At 45.7% G+C, this 17,335-nt stretch overlaps 1 protein-coding gene across 1 annotated transcript; it reads left to right on the forward strand.

Annotated features, from left to right (window-relative positions):
* The first annotated feature begins 724 nt into the window (after positions 1 to 724).
* Positions 725 to 14,263, forward strand: WNT10B (Wnt family member 10B). Its single transcript, XM_063296575.1, has 4 exons — positions 725 to 970; positions 6,191 to 6,453; positions 10,304 to 10,656; positions 12,931 to 14,263. The coding sequence occupies exons 1-4, from the start codon at positions 840 to 842 to the stop codon at positions 13,387 to 13,389; spliced, it is 1,206 nt and encodes a 401-aa protein (XP_063152645.1). The 5' UTR covers positions 725 to 839; the 3' UTR covers positions 13,390 to 14,263.
* The last annotated feature ends 3,072 nt before the right edge of the window (positions 14,264 to 17,335 follow it).

Here is a 17,335-nt window from a genome sequence, read left to right on the forward strand (position 1 = left end):
TGGCATGTTCTTTTTCCTTCCTCCTAAATCTATATCCAGTCTAGTTTATGAAGCAGACATGGCTTGAGTTGCATGAAGGAAGGGAGCTTCTGTCAATAACAATAATAATAGCAATAATAATGATTCACTATTGCTTGTAGAAAGCTGCGTAGAAGCCATGATTTGGCTTGAACTGGAAGGAATCCAATCCAGGAGGGTGAGGCTGAACTATTTCCTTAAGGGCCCTCTTATTATTTGTTTTCATGTTTATGAAAAGTTGCCATTTACAGCAAATGTCCTGAAAAGAAGCCTCCATAAGATATTCAGATACAATTATATAACAGTCCCCCACTCCAATAATCCAAGAATAATCTATATGAGGATGCCACTGTCAGGAAAGGTTAATTTTTTATTGCTACATGTATATCCCCCTTTTTCTGGAAGTTCAAAGAAGTGCCCATGAAGGTCTCCCTTTGTTTTATCCTCATAACGCTCTCCAAAGTAGACTGGGGTGAGCTTCATGATTGACTGTAGACATGAACTTCACCCATTCTCCATTGCTTTACACAAGCTGCATTTATATACAATTACACCCTTAACTGAATTAACTTTTTACTGGTTTGCACAAAGTAAACTGAACTAACCCAACACACCACATGCCAAGCCACAAGAAAACATATGGAAAGTTAAAACTAACCCAGCCTAGTGTGTTGGGTGCATGTGGCCATCAGGTCTCTCACTGGCCTAGTTTAACACATTGGACGTGAACTCACTCACTGACTCCAGGCCACCTGCTTTCCACCTGGTTACGAGCTTTCCTTTTTGCAGGTTCTTCCCCCACATCCCTCCCTGGCAGGGACATGAGGGAGAGGGCACCATCCAACCACACTAGAGGACAAACCCAACGCCTGCAGGCAGAGTTCAGCATGGCCCCAAGGAACCCCCATGTGAATACTTGCCTTTTGGCTGCTTGCCTCTGCCTTTGGAGAGGGTAAGTAATATGGCTGTTGGGAGTGGAGGACAGAGAGGCTTATCCTGGAACAGGTAGCCCCAAGAGGATGCAGGTCTTTGAGGCCACTTTGAGGAACTTTGGAGTCAGGGCAAGATCCGTGTGGCCAGGGAGTAGCAAAGGAGAGCTGTCTCCCTCAGCACACTTCCCCACTTCACCCTCCCCCTCTCCAACAGAGAGCCAATAATGGGGTGAGAACAGCTCCTGCAGCTACAGTCTCAGCCCAGTTGTGCCCCTTTGCCCTCCCCCCACCCACCCCGATTAAGTATGAGCACAATTCCCAACTGCCAGAGAGCTCTTTAGAGTTTAAGCTGGGGGATGCAGGAAGCAGGGCTCCCAGAATGTGATCCTGAAAATTACTCCTGGAATGAGGTGATAGCCTCTGACCATGCTATAGATGTCCCTCTCTACTCAAGTCAAGGTGGCTAAAGAGAGGGGAATGGTGGGGGCGGTTTCTGATTATCTACGGGAGCCAAGGATGGTTGACATTGGTGCTGAATGTAGGGCAGCAGTTGGATGTCATGTTGCGTCATCTTCTTTATCAGCAAGGAAATGCTACAGCCATCGTTAGGCGATTTTCACGTTGGCTAAAATAGATGCTGTCATAGTCTTGTGTATGAGAACTGTGTGTGTGTGGGGGGGGGTGTATTTCTGTCACCTGATTTACATGTCCTTTCCCTGGCTTCTGTCTAAAGCCAAAAATTAGGACGAAGCTGAAATGGGCGGCTGTGGATAGCAGTACTCCACCACCAAGGCAGGTTTTTTTTGTGACTCTTTCCATTCTGCCTGTGTTTAAGCATCAGCAGAGCCTTCCTCACTCTCGTTCCCCCCTCCCCCCATGTACGGGACTCAAACTCCTTCATCCTGACAAGCCCAGTCATTGTGCTGGCCCAACACCCGTCTAGCTAAATATTGCAGATGGCCAGGCTGGGGACTGGAGAAGGTCCCTGCCTGAGACCCTGGAATGCTGGTCCTGGTGACCACACTACACTAGAAGGCTCAATGGCCTGAGGTAATGCTCAGTAACTCAAGGTGCAAGCACCACACCTTCCGTCTCGCAGACCAAGGACTTCTGCCTCTGAGAGTGAAGCAGACACCAAGACATTCCCTGTTTTAAACCATGTTGAGGTTTGGAAATGGTGCGGCATGGGAGTTTGTCTTTCTGCTGCCTTTCTAACCTTGAAAACAAAGCGTTGTTTAAGATACCCTTTCCCAGCCTGTTGACCAGGCTGACTGCAAGTGAGAGGAGTGCAGCCTAAACCTTGCACATTTGGAAGACATTGGTTTGAGAAAGAATGCTTTAAAATTAGCAGGGAGAAAGAGGCACAAGGCAACGACGTGTGCACCAACCATCTGCTTGCTGCAGATGACTGACTAGGCAAGTGGCTCAGTGCGGTGGCATCTGGGAGGTTCTCTACTGGCCTGGCTGCACGAGTGGGCATTGGAGAGAGAGGAATTTGCATGATTTCTTTCTGCTGTTTCAGGCTGTACAGCGACTCAGGGGTCACCCTTGGCCTTTCTGTGGCATGTCAAGGGCTGCACTCCAAAAAGTGGGTAGATCTGGGACAAAATTAAATTTCCTTTAATTTAAATATAGTTGATATGTAACCAACCATTTTCCCCCTCTGCCCATTAAAAAGTAGGATTTGGGAAAACATTTGGAGGGCTTGCGGGGGTCCATATGCAGCTTTGGGACACAAGCTGTGCCCTCAGCTGATGGACTTTTCCCATCCCAGATGCTTTGAGGATGCCCCCAGCTTCAGAGAAGAAAGAGGCCCTGCTGTCCTTTGGAGATTTACAGGCTCATTGCAGCTTCACCTTCTGTAGGCTTCGGTTAATGTGTGCAAGGACTGAAAGCTCCAAAGCCCCTTTTTGGGAATCAATCCAGTGCACTGCACAGTCCTAATACACAATACTAGGAGTGGAAGTTTTCCATTCTCCCAGAGAGAGAATAGAAGCAATCACACCACTCCCATAATTTATCATGTGATCCTGGAATCCCTGGGGAAGGTAGCTCTTGCTTATGAGTGGCCTCAGTAGATCATGATGAGCCAGTGACAGCATAGTCCGCAGCTTGTTCACTCAGAGGCAAGCTCCACTGGATTCAAACGGATTCAAACTGCTTTCCCCAAGCAGAGGAACTGTAAGATTGCAGTCTTCAAGCACAGGTCTGCTTCCTTAAAGGTAAATCCCACTGCTTCATGGAGTTTACTCTCCAGGAATGCAACCTTGCCTTTTGAATGCTGCAGCCAGGCTTCTCTTGCACTGCTGGTGTGAATGAGGATCACAGAGGTGGCATGTTCTGTGTCTGTATTCCTGACCCGAGTGAAAAGCTCCTTTTGGGAGGGATGGTTTGGTCAAGTGAGAAGGACTGAGGCAGTGCTTGGTCTTCAGGAGAATTCCTCTGTAGGCATCTTACAGGAAAACCTTTGTTGTTCATGGGAGATGTTTTCCTGGAAGGGTGTGCGTGATGGCAGTAACTGAGCATGGAGGAATTGTTAAGGCTGTACATCCAATTGCTATGAGGATGTCCTGTCTCCATTGGGTGGTTGCTATGGTGGCCTCTTCTCATCAGGAAACTTGGCTCCACTCCCTTTTCCCACATTCATATCTCTGTGTCTCCCACTGCCTGGGCTGCTCCTGCTCCTGTTGCTGCAGAGACACCCTGCTTTAGATCTGGGAGGGGTGCTGCCTTTGTCATGGGAACATCCTTCCCCTCTCCCTCCCCCATTTTGGGTGCTGAGCCTCAGGGGGATACTTTTGATCTCCAACCTTGCTTTTATCTAGTGCCAGAGGGGGGCCAGGCAGGGAATTTCCCCCTGCAAACTCCACCACCCAGGTGCAGCCCTCTCCCTTAGGTGGTGGAGTCTGGCTAGATGGCCAGAAGGCTTTTGCACAGCTCGGCACATGTGTCTGATAAAATGCAGTGAGCCCAGCTCTGCGCAGGGAGCGAGGCCTGTGGAGTAAAAGTTAAATTGCAGGATTTCTGATTTCTCATTCCCTATCTCCTCCCCCCCCCACTCCTTCTGCCTCCTGCCCCTCTGTGAGGATACAAGGAAATCTAGAAAGCTTCGTAGTGGAACCAGGGTTGGTGGCCAGGATGCCTGGGTCCTTTCTGTCTCAGGGAACAGAGATGGCTGCTGGGCAGAGAGGAGAGGAAAACAGTCATTCATTCATTTAAATTTATTGACCGCCCAACTCCAGCAGACTCTGGAGTTTCAGAAGAATTCAACCTCATTCTTCAATTCTCACCTGGAAGTGGAGTATATACCTCCTGTCTAGATTTGGTGAAAATATGTGGAGAAGAAAGAACTCTGGTGCGTGGGAAAAGAGGCTGAAATGGTGTTGCTCCATCATTCTGGGTGGCATGTTACAAACTTTACGCACGAACCTTCCCTTGATTCACAAGCCTCTCCCTCTTGCTTGGTATTTAAACCAGAGAGCCACTACCATTTCCTGCTGGGATAGACTATTTATAATACATTTAAACATCCTCTAATAAAAAAGAGTAGCACAATAAGCTGCTGTTACCAGCTCTTTGGGCTATTGCCGCTGATCGCTACGATTCTGATGCGTTCCCTGGTCTGATGGTTAGGAATGATTTTACTCAGCCAGTGACTGGCCCTTAACTGGAGACCCTGGACACAGCCAAATGACCATATTGAAGTACGATTCACCAGTTAGTGCTCTGGTAGAAAAGTATGCCAGCAGACTGTACCTGCCCAAATTGCTGAACCCTATTCTATCTCAGTAACAAGGATGGCAATTGGTACTGTCCTTACAGTTTTAATGTAGGAGAAGTTAAGGAATGGGATCGGTGGAGTCCTCCAGCTTTGTTTCAGCTCCCACCAAGCATCACTTGCTGGCAGGACAACAAATACCAATCGCATTCCCTTGTATGGGACGGGACATAGTAGTTGGCTGAGTGTCTGGGAGAGTGCAATTGTCCACCTGTCAGATTGTCAGGTGGATGTCAGATCACAAGTGCACAGCCTCCGATCTGGTGGGCTAATTCTGAACATGGGTCTAGCACTCTTCTGAAAGAGAGCTAAACACGTGTCCATGGAGCAGTGGAAGGGCAAAGCGGGGGGCAATTGATGATGAGCTACCTCCATCCTCCACTAGAGCTGCAATGGAATTCCAGTGCTGGTAGCTCATCCAGTTTTGTTCCCATGGCTGGCAGCACCTGGAGGTAGGTCATGAACAGCCATGATATCAGAGCAGAGCAGAGCAGGCGAAATTGTGCCATTCCAAGCTTCAAGTAACTAAAATAGTAATAAGAACAGCCATATGAAACCCCTTGTTGGCAGAAGCATGAAAAAAATCTGTAATGTGACAGAAGCAGTAACACGCAGCTAGCAGAACCCTGCTTCTTTTTCACAGTGTATCACTTAAGAGCATTAGTCCTAATTTTTAAACAGATCTAGAGCTGCTCCAAAACGGGGCTAAACCCATGTTTAAAAAACAGGTCTTTCAAAAGAGTGCTAGAGCCCTACTTACAAGGAGCGTACATAAGAGGGTGCTGGCTAGATTTTTGGAAAGTGCTGGTCAAGCCTTATGTGAGCAGCCAGGTGTCTAGATCAGTGATTTTCAACCTTGGCAACTTTAAGATGTGTAGACTTCAACCCCAGGATTCTGGCTGAGGAATTCTGGGAGTTGAAGTCCACCCATCTTAGAGTTGCCAAGGCTGAAAAACATGGGTCTAGATGGTGGAGGCCAGGTCTTTGGTCTTTCCTACAACCTAACCCAGGCTACCGTACTGAGGGTAGTTTTCAGCAACTCAGGGTGTGACAGCAGCAACCTAAACTGGTTGATAGGACCTCAGCAGATCCCACCACTGTCTGCATCCACAACCACACTAGTGATGAATCATGCTAGACTGTATCAGTGGCCAAAAGGGTTTCAGGAGAAGAGGGAAAACACTACTCTGAAACTAGACCAGCTGAAGATGACCTTAGCTCTGTGCTGAGGATGAGGCCAAGGCAACCCTGGGAGGACAGGGGATAAAAAACGATTACCAGGGCATGTTGATGCTACAATTAAGGGGATGCAAAGTAGAGCCTATTCTCTCTCTTTCTCTCTCCTACTGTTCGTTCTTGCTCCAGGATCAGGCAATAAGGTGCTTACTGCCCATTTTCTCTTTCCGTCTCATTTCTTTCCTCCCAAGTCAAGATTCCATTTTTCTTTTTCTTCCCCTCTTAGGATGCTGGGCCATGGTTCCTTGCGGCCCAAGGTGCTGGCCGAATCTGTTATGAATTCCAACGCCATGTGCATGACCCTGCCCTGGCTGACCCGGCGCCAGTTTGGACTCTGTGTACGCAGCCCAGAAGCTATGGCTTCAGCCTTACAGGGCATCCACCTGGCCCTCCATGAGTGCCAGCACCAGCTGCAAGAGAGACGCTGGGATTGTTCGGACCTGAGCAGTGGGGGCACTGTGCTTCTTAACAGCGCCATGCTGAAGAGAGGTGAAGAGGATTACATGGGAGAAAGTGCTGGGCTTGGGGCTGAGGCTTTCCTCCCCTTTCATTGGGGTTGGTGGGCAATGAAATTAGGAGTTGTTTCACCTCTCACTGTCCATGGTGCCCCCTCTGTCCCCTCCTTCCCACCCTTCACCGACCCAATGCCCACAGAAATGAAGTAACATGGGATTACTGAGAAACGAGGAGTGTCAGCATACTTGGGCAACTTGACATGAATAGAACTATATTAAAAATGTAAATGCAAGCATCCTGAAGGAAGGTATGGGAAGACCATGCCTGTGGATCTTTGCACGTAGAAAAGGAATCTGCAGTACAGGTAGTCCTCACTTAATGATCACAATTGGGACCAGAATTTTGGTTGTTAAGCAAAGCAGTTATTAAGCAAATCTGACCCAATTTTATGACCTTTTTGTGGCAGTCATTAAGTGAATCACTGCGGTTGTTAAGCGAATCATGTAGTCATTAAGCGACCGCAGTTCCCCATTGATTTTGCTTGCCAGAAGCCAGCTGAGGAGGTCGAAAATAGTGATCATCTGACTGCAGGACACTGCAATGGTCATAAATGCAAACTAGTTGCCAAGCCCCCAAATCATGATCATGTGACTGCAGGGACACCGGAATGGTTGTTAGTGTGAGGACCAGTTGCCAGTCATTTTTTCCAGCACCATTGTAAGTCTGAACCATCACTAAATGAATGGCTGTTAAGTGAGGACTACCTGTATTTTGATTCAGGTCTAGCTTGTCTAAATTTAGCTAGTAAGCCTCTTGGGGTAAAGCCCTTTCTTTGCTCAAATGGCTCCTTAAAGTGCTCAGATACAAATTGCTTACAACTTTTGATTTGTTCCATGAAGATTTGTTGCAGGTCATCGGAAATTTAAAAGGGGGGGCGAGAGAAAGTGATGTGGCTCATGAGCTTCCATGCCTAGAAAGTATTGTGAGAAAAAGAATCATAAATGTATCCTCTTAATTTAAAAGCATTAGTTTTTAATCACCTGTCCTGGGTTACTTTTAAAATGCTACTATAGTATTGCATGCAAAACACTGAGTTGGGCAGGGTAATACCTTGCTGCAAAAAGAGAACACGGAATTGAAGGCAAAGGACTTTCTGTGCCCTGGTAAGTCACAGAAACAGTGAGACTGAAGAAGGGCTGCAGGGTCCAAAGAACGACTCTGTAGTAAGACTTACCCCTTCACAGAGGCTTGCTGCATCTCTGCACTGATGCCAACTCTATTAATGGCCCCTTCAAACAGCTTCCCTGTATTTTGGGATTAGGGGTAGCACTTAAAAAAATTGGTGGGGGGTCCTTCCAGGGCTGCAGCTTGGGGTTGCCAACCACTGGAGTGGGGGGAGCCAAATGTTTTGCCCTTGTTTTGTTTTGTTTTATGGCTGAGAGTAAGGGTGCAGAGCAAATCAGGTGCCTTAGTGGGCTTAGGGCATCAATTTTGCTTCTGATTTTGCCCTCCCCACAAAAAGCCTGGGGAAATTGTGCTCCTGAAAACTGTTGATTTGTCAACACAGCTTAGATGTTCTCTGGAAGTTGAAAACTGGATATGGTCAGCTGGGCCTTGAGTTGCCACTCCTGATTTAACTATTTATCCATCTGGAATGCTGGAACCAAAAAAAGAGTACTCCAGTTATCCAAAGTCTGGGAAACACTGAGATAAAGGAGGACAGTAGACAAACTTAAGTGTGCATCCTTGTGCCACAAACTGACTGAAGTCTGTGGGCTAGAAGCCAAGGTTCTTTGAGGCCTGGGTATGAGTTATGAGAATTTAGGTCTAATACAGCTGAAAAGCACCAGGTTGGGAATGCTGCTCTAAGCTATCTGATATGAATTCTCCCTTCATTATATATTCCTATCCAGCCAATTATTTTCAGATTGAAAGTAGCATGAGTTGTACCAGGAAGAAGAGCAGGTAAAGATGGTAGGGGTAGGACTTAATTCCTCTAGGGCTGCTGTCAACAATCAGCATCTTTGCCCCATCTCAAGATGGCTTGTTGCTATCTCCTATCAAGAAGGCACAGCAGCCACTGCCAGCTGTTCCTTCTCCTTGCATCAGTAGGGATCCATGACCCTACTGGGCTTCACTCTCATCGGCATCCAGCTGTTCTCCAGCTATTTCTATTCAAAGGCAGACTGTGCTCCAGCTTCTTCCTCTGTTCCCATACCTGGGCTGCAGAGGGGGGATCCTTGGCCCTTGAGAAGTTGCTGAACTCCAGCTCCCAGCATCCCTCCCCATTAGCTAGACTGGCAGGAATGCTGGGAGTTGAAGTTTAGCAACATTTGGAGGGCCAAGGTTTGCCCAACCTTTTAAGGGACAGGCAAACCTGAGAGTAACTGGTTGGGCACAATCTTCAGAAAAGGGATAATTTGTGGAAGATTCCCTTGACCAAACGGGTTGGAAAAGACACCTCCTGATGATGGATTCCTGACTTGAATGTCAAAGGCAGCAGCAGCAGCCCTTTGCTTCTGCTCCCTTTCCTACCTAGCTGGACTGACTACTGGCAGAGTGAATAGCACTGATTCTGATGCCTCTCCTTTGCCTGTTCTATGGATGGCATGGCAGTGAGAGGAGTCTCCCAGGTGGAGGGAGCAGCTGAGAGCATTTTGCTAAGCCTGCCTGCTCATGGCTGCCCTTCTTTATGGCCCTGCCTTTCTTTCCAGGTGCTGCCTCGCCCAGGCCTCTTGCCTTGGTTGTATTAGAGTGGCCAACACCTGACTCCAGAGGCAAATTGGCAGGCAGCTCTCTTCTTTTGTCCTTTGGATCTCTTTCATTAATTGAGCTTTGAAGGAGCCAGTTCTAAATTTAAACCCAAGTTCAAAGCAAGGCCTCTGGGCAGGCAAGAGCTGGAGCAGGCTCCAACCCAAGCACCTGGGTTGAGCCGCTGCTTGATGTGTCAGCTGCTGCTTGATGCGTCATGAGTTTGGTGGGGCTCATCTGAGTTCTCAGGGATAGGAGAAGCATCAGACCGACTAATGATGGGAAGTATGGATCAAGGAGGAAATACCTCATAGGTACCGGGGACTAGATGGTATCATGGTGAGGCAGAAGGCTAATCTACATTATAAAGCAAGTCTGTATCAATTTAGAAATTACGCAATCAAGAAGTAAAATACCAGCTCCAGGCACCTGCAATGCTTACCAGTCCTACTGAATTCAACACAATGAGTATGAGTACGAATGCCCATGTTTCTCACCCTGATGCTCTCCAGATGTGTTGAATTGCAATTCCATAACTCTCAACCCGCCCAACAGTTGTATGTGTGTGATTTTACAAAGACTTGAAGTCCAACGTATCTGGAGGCATCAGCTTGCAGAAGGCTGTGTATAAGGGCATATTTAGGCTGTGAATTAATTTAGTAGTAATTGTTTCTCCCAAGGGAAACCTGGGATTAGTGCATTAGTGAGGCAGGAAGATCCAGAAGTTCTTTAGGGAAGCAAGCTGTGATAATTCATCCATGCTATGAAGATAAATCGTTTTAGGGTAGATTTTCAAGGACCACCCACAGCTTTATTTCAGCTTGAATTATTAGCTACTACAATTGCACAAATGCCTAATGTGATGGCAGGATGAGAATCCAGCTCTCCTCATCTCCAAGTCAGGATTATCTCAGGTCAGGATTGAGGTATGAGGATGATGAGTAGACAGAGTAGTCCTAATTTCAGAAAACTCAAGGGATTGTAGTGGGATTAAGGGAGATATTGAGCCCAGTGATCTTGTACCTAAATGTCCAAGGCTCAGCATCTCCTTGAACACGTGTTTCTTTATACAAAGGCTTCTTGGCTTGAGCCTCTAGCAAACTTTCTACCCATCACTGTGTCTTCTTCCTAGGCTTCCGGGAAAGCGCCTTTGTCTTCTCCTTGCTGGCAGCTGGTGTGACCCATGCAGTAGCAACTGCATGTAGTCTTGGGGAGCTACAGAGCTGTGGCTGTGCCAGACAAGGCACGGAGAACCAGAAGCTGAAACTCAGCCAGCTGCAATCTCTAAGCCGGGGCAAGAGCTTGCCCCCTATGCCATCCTCGTTGTGGGGAGAGCCTAGCCCACAGGACACCTGGGAATGGGGAGGCTGCAGTGCAGATTTTGAGTATGCCCAGAGATTTGCCCGGCATTTTTTGGACCCACGAAGAAAACCCCGTGATGCCCATGCACGGATGCAGCTACACAGTCATCGTGTAGGCAGAAAGGTAAGGGGTGAATCTGGGGCAGGGTTTTGGAGGATGGAGGTGCTATCAGTAATATGTGGCATAATGAAAGCTCAGCAAAGAATGATCAAGGAAACAAATCATATTCGTAGGATTCTGTCACAGTTGCATTATAATAATAATACTGTCACAGTAACAGTTAATGTGCATACTCTGATAGCTGGAAGAGTATTTGATATTCTCAGGATTAATGTTTTAAATGTTTATTGCTAATGTTTAGCTGTCACGGCTGTGGAGACAAATTTGAGAACATACAAGTTGATAATAGTAAACATGGCTCAGCCAAATTCAGTTCTTACACCCCTTTTCCCAAACAGTGTATTGAGACACTGTGGTGTGCAAGAGAAATGCATTCAAACAACCTACTCTCAGAGGAGGGTGCCTGCTGTGTTTCTGCATGATTTACCATTTTAATTATGCTTGTTTCCATTCAATAATTCTACTATATCTCTACATTAGATGTAGAGAGCCAGCAGAATTATTTCTGTTCTTTATTCCCAATATAGAGATGCATTAGGATTTTCTTCCTTTGCATGAACCTCTGGTGAAGCTTGCTTCTCTTAATCTGTCAGTATGCTTGGAACAACTGATCCAACAGAAATACAATTGCTTGGCTCCTCTAAATGAAACTTTCTCATGTGTAAGAGTGAACTGTGCTCGTATTGATTCAGACAATGACACTCTTGGTAATAAGAAATTTGGGAACAAGTTTGAAGTCCTGCTTAAAAAGTTGTCTAAATACATCATCATCCAAAATTGGGACATTCTAAAAATTCAAGCAAGAAAACTGGAAAACCAATTATTTTCTAAAACCATGAATGTGGGTTTATATGAAGCCTATTTGAGAATATTTTCTACTGTAGAATACTTCCCAGATTTGTTCTGACTTTTTATAGATGCTTTATAAGTACTAGGGGCCATAATAGATAGAGCTTGGCACAGAGATAAAACAGGTTTTAGAATGAACTAAACTGAAATACCATGATTTTGGAGGGTGCATATAGGGACATGCCTCTGGGGGTACTCTCCAGCAGGAGGTAGAGACATGCCCCTCTCCTGCCATTGTTTCCCTGTAACTGGTCTTTGGAGTCATGCTGCAGAGGAAATGTTGGATCTCCAAGAGCAATAGCCATGGGGAGACCTGTCCTCCATGAATTTATCCAGTACCCTTTACAAGTCACCAGAGTTAAGTGGTCATTACCATGTCTTGTGGCAATGAATTACTCAGGTTCATTACGTGAAGAAGTGCTTTCTGATGTCTGTTTTAAATCTTCTTATCAACATTATAGGATGAGTCTGGTTGTAGCATTTTGAGACAGGGTGAAGAACTTCCCCCTGTCCATTTTCATCATGCCATGCATGTTTTTATTCATCTCAGTTATATTCCTTTTCTGTTGCCTTTTTTCAAAGCTAGAGTTTGGAAAAGACTAGGTTTTCTTTCCTTGTGGGGAAGATGTTTGAACTGATTCCTCTGATCATTTAGGTCCTCCTCTTATGTACTTTTTCCAGCTCTGTTCAATTTTCCTCCCCAAATGTGGCAACAAAGAACTATACATACCACACTCCAGATGTGTATGTACCATACAGTACATCTATATAAGGCTATCACAGGGTTGACTTTTTAAAAAAAAATTCTGTCTCTTTTCTAATAATTCCTTGCATGAAATCTGCCCTTTCTACATTGAGTAGTCAACACCTTCACTGAGCTACCTATTACATCCCCAAGTTCATTTTCCTGGTTGGTTATAGACAGCTCAAAGCCCATCAGCATAAATGTGAAATTAGGGGTTTTTGTTCCAACATGGATCACTTAACACTCACTTAAGTTGAATTCCATTTGCTGTTTGGCTGACCATTTACCCAGCTTAAAGAGATCCTTCTTTAAGTATACACTTTGATATTGGAAGCTCAACTGGAAAGGTGGGGGAACTGTGGGAGATTCCAGACTGAAAAAAGGCCTGCTCCATAGACTGAAGAAAGCTGGGATAAAACTTCCAACTTACTTGGCTACTGCTTTCTTAGCCTTATGTAAGTGTGTGGCTTAAAGATGGATTGGCTTGATAAAATATAAGTCATCAAATATATGCTGACTGAATTCTTTGAAGAAAAGAGGTAAGTTTCGGTGAGCACCTCTCATCCCTTTCCAGCAGCACTGTGCATTTCACTTCACGGTCCAACTCCTTGGTGGGATTGAAAGGAGGAGGGGATGCCGACCTTTTTCTACAGCTCATCCTTCCTTCTGGTCTCCCTCGGCAGGTGGTGTCAGAGCTGGGCAAGCGCAGGTGCAAATGTCATGGCCCTTCAGGGAGCTGCCAATTCCGGACGTGCTGGTTAGCAGCCCCTGATTTCCACCATGTCGGTTCCAACTTACGGGACCGAATGGACCATGCCATACTCTTGCGGCCAGACAACAGCAACTCGGGAGCCTTCCGGCCGCGACTCCACAGCTCCCACCTGGCCAAGCACCTCGTCTTCTATGAACCCTCCCCTGATTTCTGTGAGCCTGACCTGAGCCTAGGTTCCTCAGGCACCCACGGTCGTCCTTGCATCAAAAGCAGCCCGCGGCCAGATGGCTGTAGCAGCCTGTGCTGTGGGCGGGGCCACAACATGCTGCAGGAGGTGCGAGCTCAGCGTTGCCAGTGTCGTTTCCATTGGTGCTGCCATGTGCAGTGTGAGGAGTGCCCTTCCACAGAGTGGGTTAGTGTCTGCAAATGAATGGGGAAGGCCTAACCCCTTACACGCTGCTCCAGCCAGCCATGTGACAAGTGCCAGCTGCAACATCAGCCATCGAGGTCAGAAGAAGAGCTTTGGGCTGCTGACCTGCCTTCTGTGGACCCCTTGCCCTGCCCTGGAAAGGTGCCTCGTCCTCTGGTTTATCTCAGTACGATTGGCTGCAAGTGAAGACTTGCTTCCAATGGATGGTGAGTGGCGCGGAAGAATTCCTCAAAGAGATACACTTTTGTCTTCCCTTGACTGTTTGCTGGGTTATATCTCAGTTTCTTGCAAACTGCCATCTATGAATTAATGGGTAGAAATAGGCCTGATCCTGTTCTGTCACTGCAAGAAGAAACAAACAGAACCAAAGTGGCAAAAATTCTGTATCAGGGCTAGATTCTTTACAAGCTAGAGACAAGGAAGGGAGACATGTGAAAACCAGCATGGTTCCAGAACCTCAGTACTTCTGGTATAGAAGGACTTGGGGCATGAAAACTTTAGTTGGAGAGTGTTTGCTGTTTGGTAGAAGAAATAGACTGTCATTTAGGGGCAAAAATTGGCAGTAGCTTTGCAAGAGTTGCAGTTGTTGGGAATAGCACAACCTACTGGCAAAATTGAAACTGGAGTGCTGTATTGCAAGGTTAATTTATTATTTTGCTCTTTTACTGATCTATATTTGTAAAACCATGTGGCATAGTTAATGGAGGGAAAGGTGATCTTTAGATTTATTTGGGAAACCAGATTCATTCATTGTCCAATGTCTATTTCTTTTTGTCAATTTGCAGGTATGTTATGTGCTTCCCCTTGGTAAACGTGAGTTCCCCACCCCGAGCCCATATCTTCTTGTATTTGATTAAAGATAACAGAGTCCATAGGCCAGAACAGATTTTTACTGTCTTCCTCACTTAGGCCAATGTTAATTTCTTGGTAAGAAATAATGATTTTTAAAAAATCTACAAATCACATCAATGCCTCTACTCATTCATAATGTATAGCACAGTAGAGCACTGTAACCACACAATCAACCCTGAGATTCAAATCCACAGTAACATTAATGCAATCAGTAAAAATACAGTTTGATTTTAGGAAATCAATTCAGTTAGAATCCAAAAAACAAAAAAAGAGAAGATGTTTGAAGGTTCTATCGTGGAGCACAGCTATCCTATACCCTTGACCAAAGATCGGTACACTCCTTCTGTCTGGGATGGTCATCCTCTTCCACCGAGCACGCAGCTTTGGGAGGGACGCACATGGAGCAGTGAGGGAGGAACACCCGCCTAGCCAGCCAGATCAGCCGAATCAACCCTGGCGATCAATGGGGTGACAAACGTCGCAGCCAGATTGCCCTCACATCCAAAGATGTTAATTTTAAAACCTTCTATCCATGAAGTTAAACTACTGACTAGCTGAATTTATGGGATTGGAAAGTACATTTTCCAAAGCTGGACTCTGATGTGGAAGGATAAACAAACCAGCTTCCATGAAGGTAGAGCACATGTTACCTGGAGAACCAGGGACTGGAAAAAAAGAATGCAGTATCTACACTCTTAAACTCCCAAAACTAAGCTGGATCAAAATCTAAATTTCCTGTGTACTAGAGGGCTTCTGGCCTGCCAGGACTTTGAAGCCATCCTAGGATGCTTACAGTATCCTTTGCAGTGTAGAGGAACTTACTCTGCAGTTGTACCCATGAGGAAAGCATTTTTCGAGACCCCCCTGGCTGTTGAGTTGAAGTGCTGTTCACCTGCCCTTAGGTCACCAGAAACGTGGCAGGCATTTGCCTTCCTCTTTCATCTTTATTCTGCCTCTATTTCAAGTCACTGCCATCCCCAGAGTTCCCTTCAGGGGAATGGGTGACAAAGCCTAAGCGATTCTGCAGACTTGAAGCTACCCTGGGATGGTGTCAGAATAAAAGGGCAGCTGAGGGTGAATTCAGCTTGTCTCACAAACAGGGGCCTCTGTACTGTGGTGAGATGCAAGCAGGGAAAAGTCCTTAGTTTGAAAATGACTGAGTTAAGTGAAGTCTTGAGCAGAAGGTGATAAAAAGGTCTGCAACCTGTTTCTAGAATAACATTAGGACAGTTGATGAGATGCCACTGCAGGTAAATGCTGGAAAAGGAAAAGACACACCCTGTATAGATAAGCCTGTCGCTCAGAATATATGTTTCAGTTTGGCTACAGCACTGCAACTGGACTGGCTGTCTTAGGGGTTACAGGCACATGCCAAGAAGTGTTCACTGTTCAGCAAGTGTGGGAACAGCATGGACTATAATAATATATGTGGTTCGCACTGTGTGCGTGTGTATGTGTTTGCAATTAGCCTGATATACGAGTGCATGCATTTGAGTGCCAAAACATCTCCTTCTTTGAGTCCAAACCACAGCCTGTGGAAATTCCTGTTGACTTCTGTCAGGGCCTGGCTCTGGCCTCTGGGAAAGGCGCTGGCTGCAGCCAGCTCCGTGGGGTGATTTACTACGTGGCCACTGCAGTTACTACTCAGGATGCTGCAGTTACCTAATAAAAGGGGTGTTCCCCAAAAGTTACAATAAAACATATTGCCGCTTGTCCAAGGACGTGTTTCGATTGAAAAGATAGTGGTGTTGATGTGAGGTCAGCAGCCACTAAAAAATAAGCACACGAGTCTGAGGCTCTGAATGAAATGCAGCCTCCAGAATCACTCCAAATGTTGCCCCTGAATTCTGCTCTTTAATGTGTAGCAGAAATAATGCCTATGCCATGTTCCCTGCTGGGAAGGAGAACCTGGACAGAGTTGCTCCTTTTGAAGCCTGGTTTGCAAATCACAATTCCCCCAGCTTTCCTGCCACCTACTGCATCTTCTTGCTAGCTTGCAGGGAGTACATATCTACCAGAGTTCACCTAGGCCAACTCTCTTAGGGTCCCAATCATTTAAGGGGAGCTGTCCAGAATATCCCTGCGCGGATTGTGTCTCCGAGATCAGAGGGACTCTCTCTTCCCCTAAGGCTGCACTTGCTGGGAGCTGCCTTGCATTGTTTTGTTGGACGTGCAACTTCCAAGTGGGGATAGCTTCTGCGCAGTCTCCCAAGGTATGCTTCCTAATGGCAATAGGCTTTCATAAATCCGAAACTATACTTGCAGCATCCTTCCTGCATGTGTTTTTTTTTAATAGTTATTAAAGAGAGATTGTTGATCTCAAGTGCATTTGTCCTTGCTTACAGAGTCATTACTGAGAGTAGGGTGAGTAGGGAATAACATTTTTACATGCTTAGGGGCACTTTTTAACTCAAACATTGGGGTTCAAAGTCCTGGTTTAGAAGAGAAATCCTTGTTGATAAGGATTTTACCTATAAAGCCAAGATAACAAAGGAAACAGAAGTGGGCAACTGTCCAGAAAAGAAATTGAGTACTATTTGCGTGCGTGTGTCCCATTTTACACGTAGAAGGGGAATAAAATGGGGAAAACGGATAGTAGAAACCATGCAATGTCTACCTTACACAATTTCCTACAATAAATTATCCATACATGTGCACTCACATAGCACATAGAAACATGAACAAACACATTTTTGAGAACAGTTGGGATCTGTCCACCCTGGCGTAGAGTGCATTCCCAGTTCAGTGATGTTCTAGCAGATAGCTGAAAGTGTAGACAACATAACCTTAGAGAGAGGGTAAAATATAAATGTACTTGCAACTGCTGTTAAGAGGATCGGAAGCCACTTCTTTATAACTTTTTTTTTCTTCTCTATTTCTCTCTCTGCGCTTTTTCCCGCTTATTACTTGATTATGCTTTCTTTTTCTCTTTCAAAATTTGTATTGTTTCTGTTCTAAAAATTTATTTAATAAAATTATATATATACTGTATATATAATATAAAGGTAAATTTTTTATATATATATACTGTATGTGTGTGTGTGTGTGTATAAAACTATAAAGAAAGTGTAGGAAACATGACTGGATAAAGCAG

This window comes from Candoia aspera, chromosome 2 (genome assembly GCF_035149785.1).
Source record: "Candoia aspera isolate rCanAsp1 chromosome 2, rCanAsp1.hap2, whole genome shotgun sequence".
In the NCBI taxonomy this organism is placed as follows: Eukaryota; Metazoa; Chordata; class Lepidosauria; order Squamata; family Boidae; genus Candoia; species Candoia aspera.

Excerpts from the sequence above, each read along its gene's own strand:
- WNT10B (XM_063296575.1), top strand. The coding sequence starts at position 840 with ATGAGGGAGAGGGCACCATCCAACCACACTAGAGGACAAACCCAACGC. Across the intron at positions 971-6,190 it reads TGCCTCTGCCTTTGGAGAGG|GATGCTGGGCCATGGTTCCT; the intron begins GTAAGTAATATG and ends TTCCCCTCTTAG. Across the intron at positions 10,657-12,930 it reads GTCATCGTGTAGGCAGAAAG|GTGGTGTCAGAGCTGGGCAA; the intron begins GTAAGGGGTGAA and ends CTCCCTCGGCAG.